General features: G+C 47.0%; 1 protein-coding gene across 1 annotated transcript in view; it reads right to left on the bottom strand.

Annotated features, from left to right (window-relative positions):
• Positions 1-12,167, bottom strand: part of LOC138071336 (dedicator of cytokinesis protein 11) — a 209,137-nt gene extending 196,970 nt beyond the window's left edge. Inside the window, exon 1 of the mRNA XM_068962866.1 lies at positions 12,065-12,167. Within this exon, the coding sequence (XP_068818967.1) occupies positions 12,065-12,166 (102 nt within the window). The 5' untranslated portion in view covers position 12,167. The remainder of the gene's footprint in view (positions 1-12,064) is intronic.
• Between the last annotated feature and the right edge of the window lie 321 nt (positions 12,168-12,488).

Genomic DNA, 12,488 nt, shown 5'->3' with positions numbered 1-12,488 from the left:
GGACAAATGACAGGTGTCTTGGGCTTGTCAGTGAAAGAGTTATTCTCTGTGATGTGAAACCATCCTTTTCTCTTTTAAACACACACACACACACACACACACACACACACACACACACACACCCTTACCTCTTTACGCTTTAGCTGAGGGTGGAAAATTCCATAGGCCTGAACTGGCCAAGTGCCTGCTAAGTGTCTGGCCAGCTTATATCTTGAAACACCTCAAGTCTAAAAGCAGTGCCCACTTACAAGAACTCCAGACTGAGAGACTTTTGTGTGGGAAAAATTTTTTTTAATTATGAAGAATTTAAGAATACATCCAAACTGAAATCGCAGACTGCAAACCTATATTGCTTTCTTCTGGCCAAAATTCTCAGAAGGGATTGTGCTTTTTCATTCTAATTCTGTGAAGATTTCTGCACCTGGTTCACAGTGTGCCCGTCTATCAGACCCTCCTCCAGACCCTATGGTGTTCCTCATCCACCATAAGATCACCATTCCTCAACTTCCAGCAATGCCTGAGCACTAGGCAGATGCCCCCTTCTTATTTACTGGAACTTGTGACTATGTGATATTACATGGCAAAGGGATTCTGCAGATGTGATTAAATTAAGGACTCTGAGATGGGGAGATTACCCTCACTAGTTATCCTGGTGGGACCAATGTAATCATGAGTCTTTCTAAGTGAGGGAGGGAGGAAGGCAGGAGAGGGAGAATCAGTGAAGGAGACGTGATGACAGAAGCAGTGTCAGTATGACATGATGTGAGAAAGACCTGACCAGACATTGCTGGCATGAAGACAGAGGAAGGGGCTATGAGTCAAGGAATGTAGGCAGCCTCCAGAAACTAGAAAAGGCACCGTAAGAGCTCCCCCCCTTAGAGCCTCTGGGAGGGAGTGAGGACTTACAGACACCTTGGCATTAGCCCAGTGAAACCTGTTTCAGACTTCCAACCTCCAGAACTGTGAGTGTAATAAACTGTGCTGCTTTAGACACTAAGTTTGTGGCAATGTGTTCTAGGGGCCAGAGGAAACTTAACAGACCATGCGTCTGGCGCACATCTCAGCAGGGCCACCGCTAGATCTCCCCATGGAAGTACTCTGCCTCTTCTGAGTTCTCTAAGCAGACCCCCTGCTAAGCTCAAGCTATTGTGCAGTCACTGTGAGGGTAGGGCAGTCCTCCTCAGGATCAGCAACAAGATGAGAACCCTCCTAGAGGAACTGGGCACTTGACTGGCAAACCAAGACAGAGGGTTAGATACAGGGTCAAGCCCAAGACACAGGGACAGCAACCCCTGGGGACAAGAAAGAAGATCAAACCCAGGGACCAGCAGTGGATTTGACAAGGCAGAACCAACAGCCTAGACGACTTAAGGCCCAGCCCCCAAGCTTCGAATACAGTGAGTTTTCCAATGTCCCCTGCTTAGGGCTCTGCACCTGGGGTGATGCCAGGCTGCCAGTGGACATCCAAGTAGCTCCCGCTCCACACAGAGGCAGCTGGGCGAGGGAGCTAGGCAGCAGGGTGAGGGAGCTGGGCATCAATCACAGAACTGAAGTGAGAAAGCTCTGCAGAATTCTCCTCTGACTTCCCCAGTGAGAATTCAGCCAGACTGTTTCATTTTGTTTGGAAGGGGAAGACAGGCAGAGCTCCTCTGTAAGCAGTCACGTGGATCACCAGCAGTGGAGGAGTGATCCTCCCCCAGGGTCAGGTTAGCAGGGAGTACCTTCTTTGCAGCACAAGCACTAGAGCATGAGCTAAACACTCTGCTGGCAAAAGAGAGCTGTGGCGCCCATGAGCTTTCCAATAACTATTTGGTTCAGTGTTTGCAACAGTTGATGGAGAGCCCTCCTGGATTTCAGTTCTTTCTGGGTGGAAAGTTAAGCAACTTAGAAGGTGGTATTCCTCCTTCAGGTCTCTAGGAAATCATTTAATGGACCGAAGCCTTCAGAACTTGTTAACCTATGAAAATAAACTGGTTTTGCCAATAACACTCTTCTACTCACGCCATGAACATTGACAACAGGTCCTGTAAGGCGTAAAGCTGGCAGTTTGACAAGTGGAAAAACTAAACTGCTCATATAAAAGGCATGGAGAGAAATATATATGTTGTTATTTTTGGACAGCACTAACCTGCTTGGAAAAAAAAAAAAAAAAACATAAAAAACAGTTCCCTGAAAATGATCCCATGTACCTCAGCTGAACCAGTGTCCTGGAGATATTTTTTCCCCCATATCATTATTCAAATAGCAAAGAAAGGAAGAACGGCCAATGGCAAACAGTTCTCAAAATCCTTTGGCTGACTTTGGCAAGGAAAAATCTATACTGATCTTGCCTGCATTGCTCAATAACAACATCACCCCTCTTTTTTTCCCTCTGTCCTCACCTTCTACTTTCCCATAAAAGAGACCTAAGCTTGTTCAGAAATAAACACTGTTTCCCAATAGGAGGAGAACCCTAACCACACTAAAAGAGATTCCTCCACCCAATCCACTGTGGAATTTGGCCCAGGAGCTAGTGCTTCTTTACCTGATTATACCAAAGAAATTGAGACACCTGGAGTTCATTACCTGTTCTGTCATTTAGCAAACATGGGTGGCCTACAGCCTGCCTCACTTGAAACCATGCCTCTGTTCTCTTCTGATGGGAGAGAGGTGATGACAATGCAGTACGCATTTCATAGTGACCTGGAAGAACATGCGAGGGAGGTCAGAGACATAGCTGCAGTTTTTTTTAACTCTTCCTAAGATCAGGGCTATAAAAATACAAGGTCTTTTCGTTGTCCGACCATCATTTCGTACAAAGGCATTCCCCAGCCTCCTGACCCACTTCAACGAAGCACTTCAAATAAAGATGTTCTGGTCTCAGAGGCTTAGAAGAACACTTGACTTCTTAGTTAAATCTCACTCAGTTCAATCTTTAAGTCACTAGGGAAAGCAACAGGAGGGAAAAACTGAAGTATCAGAATACCTTCAAACATTTCTCTGCAGCTTGAAACATAACACAATCTGACATAAGCTGTTGAAAAAGGCCAAAATATAACTTCCTGTCAACAATAAACTCAATGGGCAATAAAAATAAGGTGGCAAAGAATGGCAGGAAATCATTAATAGCAAATTTTGGCATGATTGTGCGAGGGGCTGCATAGACAATAGGCAAACCTCACATCCCTGGAACAATTGGCATATTTTCTACCGTATCAACCACACTGGAAACCTGTCCACACCATTCCTAATAGAACTTACCCTGCTATTGCAAAACCAAGATAACTGGGTAGAAAAGGACATTAATTTCTTAGGAGACCTTTAAGCTTGAAACGTGCCCACTAAAATTACATGTTTCCACAATACATCTTTAAAAAGGCATTTGAATGTCAATATTCATTTGATTATTTTTGAAGTAAGGATGAATGCATGAAATGAAGGTTAACAAAATTTTGAGAGGGAAAGGAAGGGGTGTTGAAGTTCTAGTCTTCCATACAGAGCCCAATGCTCTTCTAGCCACACTTTTGCAGGAACCTTGATAAAGAGCCAGTCCTAAGTTCCCCAGACCAGAGAAACTTCCCCGGACATGGGATGGGATGTTCCTCCCCACTAGACAACTAGCCTTACCACTCATTCATCTGGCTAGTCTGAAAGCAGGAACTGCCAAAAGCCCAGAGTCCTACCTCACATCCACTGGGCTCTCTGATATGACCCAGTCCACCTGAGAATGGCGGTTCCCCAGGACCTCATGGGCAGCCAGATTATTCTGCCAAAAGGGAATGATTCTTAGTTCAGCAATGTATGTAGCTCACCCTCTGGGACATTATCTGGAGCAAGGAAATAAAAAAGCGAGAGTAGGGATTCCTAACCTTCAAGCTATGACAAACCTAGACAACATATTAAAAAGCAGAGACATCACCTTGCTGAGAAAAGTCTGTATAGTCAAAGCAATGGTTTTTTCAGTAGTCATGTATGGATGTGAGAGTTGGATGATAAAGAAGGCTGAGCACCAAAGAATTGATGCTTTCAAACTGTGGTGCTGGAGAAGATTCTTGAGAGTCCCTTGGACTGCAAAGAGATCAAACCAGTTAAACCTAAAGGAAATCAACCCTGTATATTCATTGGGAGGACTGATGCCAAACTTAAAGCTCCAATACTTTGACCACCTAATGAGAAGGAAAAAGACCCTGACGACTCATGGAAAAGACCCTGATGCTGGAAACAGTGAAGGCTGGAGAAGGGGGCAACAGAGAATGAGATGGTTGGATGGCATCACCAACTCAATGGACATGCGTTTGAGTAAGCTCCAGGAGTTGGTGATGGACAGGGAAGCCTGGTGTACTGCAGTTCATAGGGTCGCAAAGAGTCAGATATGACTGAGCAACTGAACAACAACAGGGCTTCCCTGGTGGCTCAGTCGGAATCTACCTGCAAATCCACCTGCCAATGCAGGAGGTGGGGGTTTGATCCCTGGTCTGGGAAGATCGCACATGCCATGGAGCAACTAAGCCCAAGTGTCACAACTACTGAAGCCTGTGTGTCTGGAGCTCATGCTTCACAAGAGAAGCCACCACAAAGAGAAGCCCGAGCACCACAACCAGAGAGTAGCCCCCATTCGCTGCAACTAGAGAAAAGCGCACGAAGCGATAAAGACCCAGCATAGCCAAAAACAAATGAATAAATTTTTTTTTTTAAAGGCAAGGGTACCTGCTTCCCTTCTACCCATTTACTGTTGTCTGTTAACTTGTTACACATACACAAAAGACCTCCTGAGCACCATCAAGCCCAGGAAAAATAATGCAGGCCAACAGTCATTCAGTGCCCTCCATGTGCCAAGCCCTGGCCCCCAGTGTTTCACATGCAACTCGTTGAAGCCTTTCAACAAACCCATAAGAGGGTTCTCGAGGCCCAAAGGTTAAAAAATCGGCCCAAGATCACCCAGCTAATAAGCCAGGACTTTGAACCCAGGCCGTGAGCTTTCAGAGCCTACTCTGCCCTACTACACACGCGTCACAGGCAACGGAGCTGAATGAAACTGTCCCTTTGCCCCAGTTACTGCTCTGGGAGCCTGCAGGGTGCGGCCCTGCAAGAGTTGGAAAGGCATCTGGCTCTGAGCTGATATAAGCGATAGGCCAACGTTACCATGAACCCCGCTGCAGTCTGACAAAAGCTGAAGGAAACCAAGAGATCTAAATCCCAAACAGAGATGTATCATCAAATGACCGTTAGGATTTACAGAAAAGGGGAAACCGCTCTCGCGCTTTCTCCCGCCTGTGGTTTCTGGCCTTCCCTTCTGTGTTTCAGAAAGAAAGAAAAAAGAAAATGACCAAAAAAAAAAAAAACTAATAACTTTTCAACATACTTATGATTTTATGTGTCAGAAGAAAGCAAAAGCAGAGAGGTGAAGACACCTCTGAATGGAATTCCAACAAACAACCAATGGGGGCTCCCAGGGTGGAGCGCTGGGAGTCTAGGAAGATAGCAAGGACTTTGGCAGTTCACAAAGGTCAAGTCATGGAATGGCAAGATGAGTGACGCAGGTAAACTATAAATGGATTTCTCAGTGTCAGACAACTGCCATTTACTTTCTCCATTCTTTTTTTTTTTTTTTTTAAAGGCTTCTGTAGTTCAGTAAATGTGGGCAATGCCAAGAAGAACACTTAATTAGCAGAGGCTCATTTAACACTAACACTGTTGAGCCCGGAAGGATCAAACTCTTGAAAAACCCTTAAGGATCACAAAAAAGATCGTCACAGGGCCCTGGGCAGAAGTGATGTAACTAGCTGAAGAGAGAAGCCACACCACCATCTTCTCTATTTCAGTCATTTGCATACATCTCATCTCCCTTCCGGGCCTGAGAGTCCCTCCAGGGCAGGAAACGTGCTCTCCAGCCTCTTTAGGGGAAAGAGGCTAGTCAGGCTGAGCCCTTGGAGAGGAGGCTGCCCAGGGGGTGACCTAACTTCCCATGAAGTCTGGAGAGGCTGCTATCGCTGCCCAGGCTCCCACTTCCCTAATCACCCCCAAAGGTGCAAACTTCTTCAATCAGCTAATCTCTCCTACAATCTCACCTCACCAGCTGCTCAACCCTGGCTCTTCCTCCCCTTCCTAATCCCATCTAGGACACTCTTCTGGGCCCTCAACAACCCCAGTCTTTTGCCAAAACACAACACTACACTCTCTCCCTTCCCCTCTCATGGAACACGCTGATCCTCCAGGTCACCCGGATGGACAAACCTCAGCCATCTTGACTCCACCTCCCCCCGCCTCCGCTTTCTCTTCCTCCCACTTCTTCCTTTCCCCCCTCCGACCCCCCCTTCAAGACATCACTAAATCCTGTTGATTTTATCACTCCTCTTCTGCCTTATCTCCATTGTCACTGCCTCAGTTATGCCTTTGTTGTCCCTCTTCAGAGCCATAGAGCTACATTTTAACTAGTTACCTGGCCTCCAGGCACCAGCAACAGGTCCCATCCTCCATATTGTTTCCAGTGTATCTGCGGCCAAGTCCCTGAATTCTTGGCTCATGTCCAAAATGGGTATGAAATACTGCTCCCTTCTTTACTGTAATCTGTATTAGACCCTTCCAGAATACAGTTTTTGTTATAGAGAAATCTAGTAACAGTATTTCATACCCATTTTGGATATGAGTCAAGAAGTCAGGGACTTAACTTTATGAATCACTTATACATCAGACACTTTCCAAATATTATCTTCTTTGACCCCACGAGAACTCCACAAGGTTGGGACAACTATCTACCCCCATTTCACAGATGAGGACAACAAGATCTGGTTACTTGTTTCAGTTCACAATGCAAGCTGGTGACAGAGGGCAGATTCAAGCCCAGGTCTGACTCTTGAACCTGGGCTCTGCCTTCCATATTTTAAGGAGGACACTGAAACCTTGGAAAGGAGCCCCAACAGATGAACGTGATGGTAAAGCTTCTTGAAACCAAATCATGTGAGGAAGGAACAAAATGAAGGCTGTTTGGCTTTGGGAAGAGAGAATTTTAAAATGCCATGGTGGCAGTCTCCAAATATTTGAAGGGTTGTCATGTGAAAGAGGAAGCAAACATATTCTGTGCAGCTCCAAACAGCAGAGCTGGGCCTAGCCTAGCAGTGGAACTTACAGAGAACACATTTCAGCACAACATTTTTACCCAGCCCTCTCATAGGCGGAGAGTGGCTAAGGAGAAGCTAGTCACCGTTTGTCAGGGGTGGTACAGGGGACATTCCTGCCTTGAGTAGGCAAGTGGCCTAGATCTGTGTTTCTGTGCACATCAAAATCACCTTGGGTTGTTTTTAAAAATACAGATGCCTGGCCCCACCCTAGACTTATCAAAACAGAATCTTAGGGCTAGAGACCGTTAGTGCAAGGATTACAAACCAGGAAATAAGTCTGTAAGAAGGTTCACTCGAATCCTCAAAAGAAGAAATACAAATAGCTAATCACACATGCAAACCTGTTCCACTTCAAGACTAATGGAAGGAATGTAAATTAGAAGAGTGTTATGCCATTGATCACCTATCAGATTGCAAAGGTTAAAAAATATTAATTGCCAGTGCTAGTATGCAGGGTTGGGGGAGGAACACGCACACATTCTGGTGATGAAACAGTAAATGGTAATAACATTCTGCAGCGCAATTTAACAGCAGGTTTAAGGGGAACTTTTAATGCTAAATATGTATCTAATGTTGGAGCAAGGAATTCCGATGCTACAAATTTATCCAAGAGGGTCAATCTAGCAAGTTTGAAAGTACCTGCTCAAAGATGTTCATTCAAATCCATGTTTATACCTGCACTGTCCAAAATAACTTTCTGCAGTGATGGAAATTTGCTCTCTGTGCTGTCCTACTTGCCAATTACTAGACACATGTGGCTATTGAGCAGCTGAACTGTGGCAAGTGCAGTTTAGGAGCTGATTTTTATTTAATTTTAATTTTTTAATTAATTTAAATGAAAATGTAAATAGCCACAGATGGCCAGTAGCTACTGTCCGGGAGAGCTTGTGTTCAGAATGCCACAAAATTATAGCTTCTCAAGGTATCAAACAATAAAGGATGATTAGCTATAATCCACCCACAGTGCAATTTTTGGCAGTCATTAAACATGATTATGTAGACTTATATTACTGATGTCAAGAAATGTTCTTAAAATATGGATAAGTGAAATAATTATTTAAAAGTTTGTATGATAAATTTGTTTAACACATTCAGCTTAAGAAACAAATTCTACTATTTGGTGCTTCTATGTAACCTCTGCACTGGGCTTGCAGACAGATCCTTCCTTTTCCAAACCTGGAAAAGCCAACAGGAGCAGTGAGACTATTTCATCAAGAGCCCAGCTAAGTCTTTGAACTGGAGTGTGTGTGCGTGTGCGTGTGTGTGTGTTAGTCGCTCAGTCGTGTCTGACTGACCTGCCAAAGGGCTATGCTTCTCTGTCCATGGGATTTTCCAGGTAAGAATAGTAGCGTGAACTGCCATTTCCTTCTCCAGGGGGTCTTTCCAACCCAGGGATCGAACCCAGGTCTCCTGCATTGCAGGCGGTCAAAACCCATTGCAACTGGCTTTATTATTTTGTACTCAATTAAGTATATTCCACAAATTCCCCTGGGAAGAGGGAGCAGGGGAGCTGATTCATTTTCAGGCCTTCCCTAAATGCAAACCTAAGGAACACTTCTGGGTGTGTGTGTGTGTTTGTGTGTGTGTGTGTAGAGCTTTTCTCTACTTGCCTTGTGTGCAATGGGGCCAGCCTGGGGACCGTGCATGCGTTGCCCTGCCTCAAGGGGCTACAACCCGTAATATCTAGCAACTCTTTCCTGATCCTTTGGTGCACAAGGAATTAAGGGTATATTCAGCAGCAGCAAGCAAACAGTTTTGAAACACCTACTAGGCGACTTTCCCAGGCTGACACAGGGACTCCTCCCAAGGGCAGCCAGAATACAAAAGGTTTATCAAATGGCTTTGTCTCCCCATAGGAACAAACAGCTCCATCCTGAATTCTAACAAAAACAGCATTAAAACTCTGCATTCTAAAATGTGTGTATATATGTAAACACTTCTCAGTTAATCACATACACTCTCAGGTTATAATATTCCTCCCCAAGTCTTTCTTGAGAAACCTCTGCCAGTGGTTAATTCTGTAATTATCCCTTTGCTTGGGTTAAAAGTATCCTTCATAAAAATGCCAAGAAAATGCAGCCACAAAATGGTCTTTCTTTCTCTGCTTCATTACGTAGTTAATAGATTCGAGGAAGTACTGATAACTGGATGAAGGTCTGAATACACAACTACATGCTATATATAGCCCAGGCCTTCTGAATTTTTCAGTGAACAAAACTGAATGATGTTAGCAATATGCCAAAAAGGGTATAACTGTTTTTTTTCTTTTTAACAAACCACCTAAACAGGAAATTCTGTATATTTGTTCAGCTTGGTGGGTTTTCCAACTTCTAGTAAAAGATATACCACAAGAAAGTTTGATCTGCAGCAGGAATGACTCCATATTGGAATCTAATGAATGTGACTCCATGTTGAAGCCCTAACTTGAGCGTTGTGGGTTTACAGCAGCAAGTATAAATCTCACCTCAGCAGTCACAAATAAACATTTTGGGTCTTAAATCAGAAAAGAATCAGACGTTTCGTCGGCAGCTGCAATGTGCATGGTCTACTCACTCTCCAGTCACGCGTGGCTTTGCTTAATGAGCTCTTGGTGTCAGGAAAGCAGGGACCAAGAAAGACAGCCATTTAGGAGAGTATACTCCTTTACGATTGTTTCCTCATTTCTTAATTGACTGAGCCACTTTAAAACAGCATTCACTAATGCGCTATGAATAATCTATAATTGACTTAGGTATATAATCTGGGCATCCTCCTGACAAACACATATGTATACCCAATCCAGGCTGGAACTAATGAAACAAATGAAAATAAAGTCATCCACATTCACTCATCATTTTAAGGCATCTAGGATTGTGTCTTGCACATAGTAAGGACTCAACAGATACAGATTTAGATTCCTAGAATCAGTTCTCCCCAACTCCCAAAATTTCAGTGTGGACTACATACCAAAGTAGTAAATAAATATTTCTGTGCCTTGCCTGTTAAAGTCTGTGGCCTTGGTCCCAAGTAAGCTAGGTTGGCAGCATCTCTCATTGGAGTCTCCTACCACTAATAGCTTTTTGAGCTTTGCCAAAGAGTCAGTGGCTAGGAAGGTACCTGTGTTACCCCAAATTCTTTTTCAAACCCGAAAACCTGGGCAAGAATGCTAATGTTAACTTTACGCTGCTGAGGGTGGCAGGTCAAATGCTGGTCAAATCCCAGTGGAGGTTTGCTGAGGCCCATTTATTCTCTTGAGACCATCTGTCCACTTCACAGGGTGTGGTAGAGGGCCAGCCACCCCTGCTTAAGTGAGATTTTTCTTTCTTCCTGAATTTAGAAAAGGGTTTCCTGTGCTAGGGAGATTGAATCACTTGTTAACAATCACCCAAGATAAGAGCCCTGGTATAAATTCCCTACACACAGCTTGCCTTCCAATCTTAAGGGGCTGTGCTGACAATCGAGGTTCCAATCTGAGCCCAACAGGACCTCATTCTACAATCAGTGAGACACACAATAAGCCAAGTCCATTAAAACAACATTAAAGGTCTGGGTTTTTAGCTCTGCTAAACAGCAGGATTAAACTTTCAAGGTTCCAGCCAGGATAGAGAGATTTCTTTAAAGTCACTTGGCTTTGCACAGTTGTAGCTATTAGGGATCAGATCTTTATCTCAAAGGTACATACATATTTTGCCTTTGATCCTCCTCCAGAACTCCCACTAATGTCAACTTTCTCCACAGTTGGGATCAGGTCCCTGGCCTCCTTTATTTTTGGCCTCCCTTTTATCACAGATACTACAAGATCAACAGAAAAATTACAAGGAAAGGCTGTGAAGTTCCCTTCCGATGATAAGTTGTTTTAACAAAAAGAACTCACTCTTAAATGGTGAAATTTAAACACAGCAGATAACTTGGTGTAAGGTAGAGGGACTAGAGAGAGACGAAAACGACCAACCAACCAACCAAAGCAACAAAACAAACAGTAATTAACCAGTCTGATTGCTTATTTAGGTTTTGATCGCTGGTCCAGGAAATTGGCAACAAGCGTCTTGAAAACAGGAGAAGCCCGTTAGTACCCATCCGCTGAGCTCCCGAGTCTGACAACCCGAGGGTACAACGGAAAGGTTCCCAAGGGGTCAGCGCGCTTTCCAATCCCCATCCCCCAGCCCTGAGCGGTGGGGCTCTGAACCTAGGTCCTCCATCCCCGGACTAGCGCACACCACCTTCTCCTAAAACCCCATGGGTCCATCTCCTCGCCTCTGGAGCGCTCCCGGGTCCCAGGGGACACCCTGGCCCTGCGGCTGCCGAGCCCGCGCCCACTCGCCCAGGAACCCCGTTGTCTCCAATCCGCTCCCTTCTGAGCGCCAGCGCCAGCAGCACCCCTTCTACACCCATCACCACCCTCTCCCCAGTAGCAGGAGGAAGTCGCTGCGCTTCCTCTGTTCTCACCGCCCGCCGGAGCTTGGGCGCCCGGGGCTTTTTGGGTGGGGTTCTTTTTTTGTGTACACGGTGTGTGAGTGTATGTCTGTGTGTGTATGTGCGCGCGCGCGTGCGTGTGTGTGCAAAATGCTCATCGCATCCTTCCGCCTAGGCTGCCTCAGGTGCGGCCAGGAGGGAATTGGGATCTCGCCGCGCCCGGGTCTCAGGCTCTTTGTGCCGGGTCTCGGGGAGCGGAGCCCGCTCTCCAGCTCACGCTCCCCTCCCGGGCTCCGGTTCCGAGCCCCAGATGGCCCGTCGGCGTCCAGCCGGGCGCACGCCTCCTCCGCCGTGCGGGGCAGCCGGGCAGCCGCGGCGCTGTCAGCGGGCGCCTGGGACTCGGACCCCCAGCGAGGGGTGGCCGCGGCAAAAACTTACTGAAGCGGAGAAAAAAGCGCGGAGCGCACCGGGCGGCCACAGGCTGAGCCGTCCCCGTCCCAGCCCCGCGCGCGCGCGGGAAGCCGCCCGATCGTCCTCGCCTGGAGCGTGTCCCTGGGGACCCCTCGGTCACTCACCAGCACCACCGAGCTCCGCACGGCCTCCGACACGCTCTGCCGGAGCTCGGCCGCCGTGCCAGGCTTGCTGAGCCGCTTGGTGAATTTGCGCACTTCGGCCATGGCAGCGGCGGGCAGGTCTCGGCGGGCGTGCTCAGTGCCCGGGGCCGGGGCGGCCGCGGCTGCTCCCCGTGTTTACACGCCGGCTGGCCGGCCACATCGCAGCTCGGCGGCGGCGCGGCTCCTGCGGCTCCTCCTCCCGCCCCCCGCGGCCCCGCCCTCCTGCGCTCGCTCGCAGTCCTGCCCCACGGCAGCGGCCGCTCCCTCCCCTAGAGAGCCCGAGCTCCGCGCGAGCTGCCGGAGGAGGAGGGTGTGTCTGGCGGGGAAGGGTGTGCGGAGAGGGAGGGAGCGCGGGAGGGGGGCCCAGGGTCACGAGGGAAGAGGG

Source organism: Capricornis sumatraensis, chromosome X (genome assembly GCF_032405125.1).
Source record: "Capricornis sumatraensis isolate serow.1 chromosome X, serow.2, whole genome shotgun sequence".
Classification (NCBI taxonomy): domain Eukaryota; kingdom Metazoa; phylum Chordata; class Mammalia; order Artiodactyla; family Bovidae; genus Capricornis; species Capricornis sumatraensis.
Note: the sequence above shows the minus strand (reverse complement) of the source record. Positions and strands in the feature narration are given on the sequence as shown.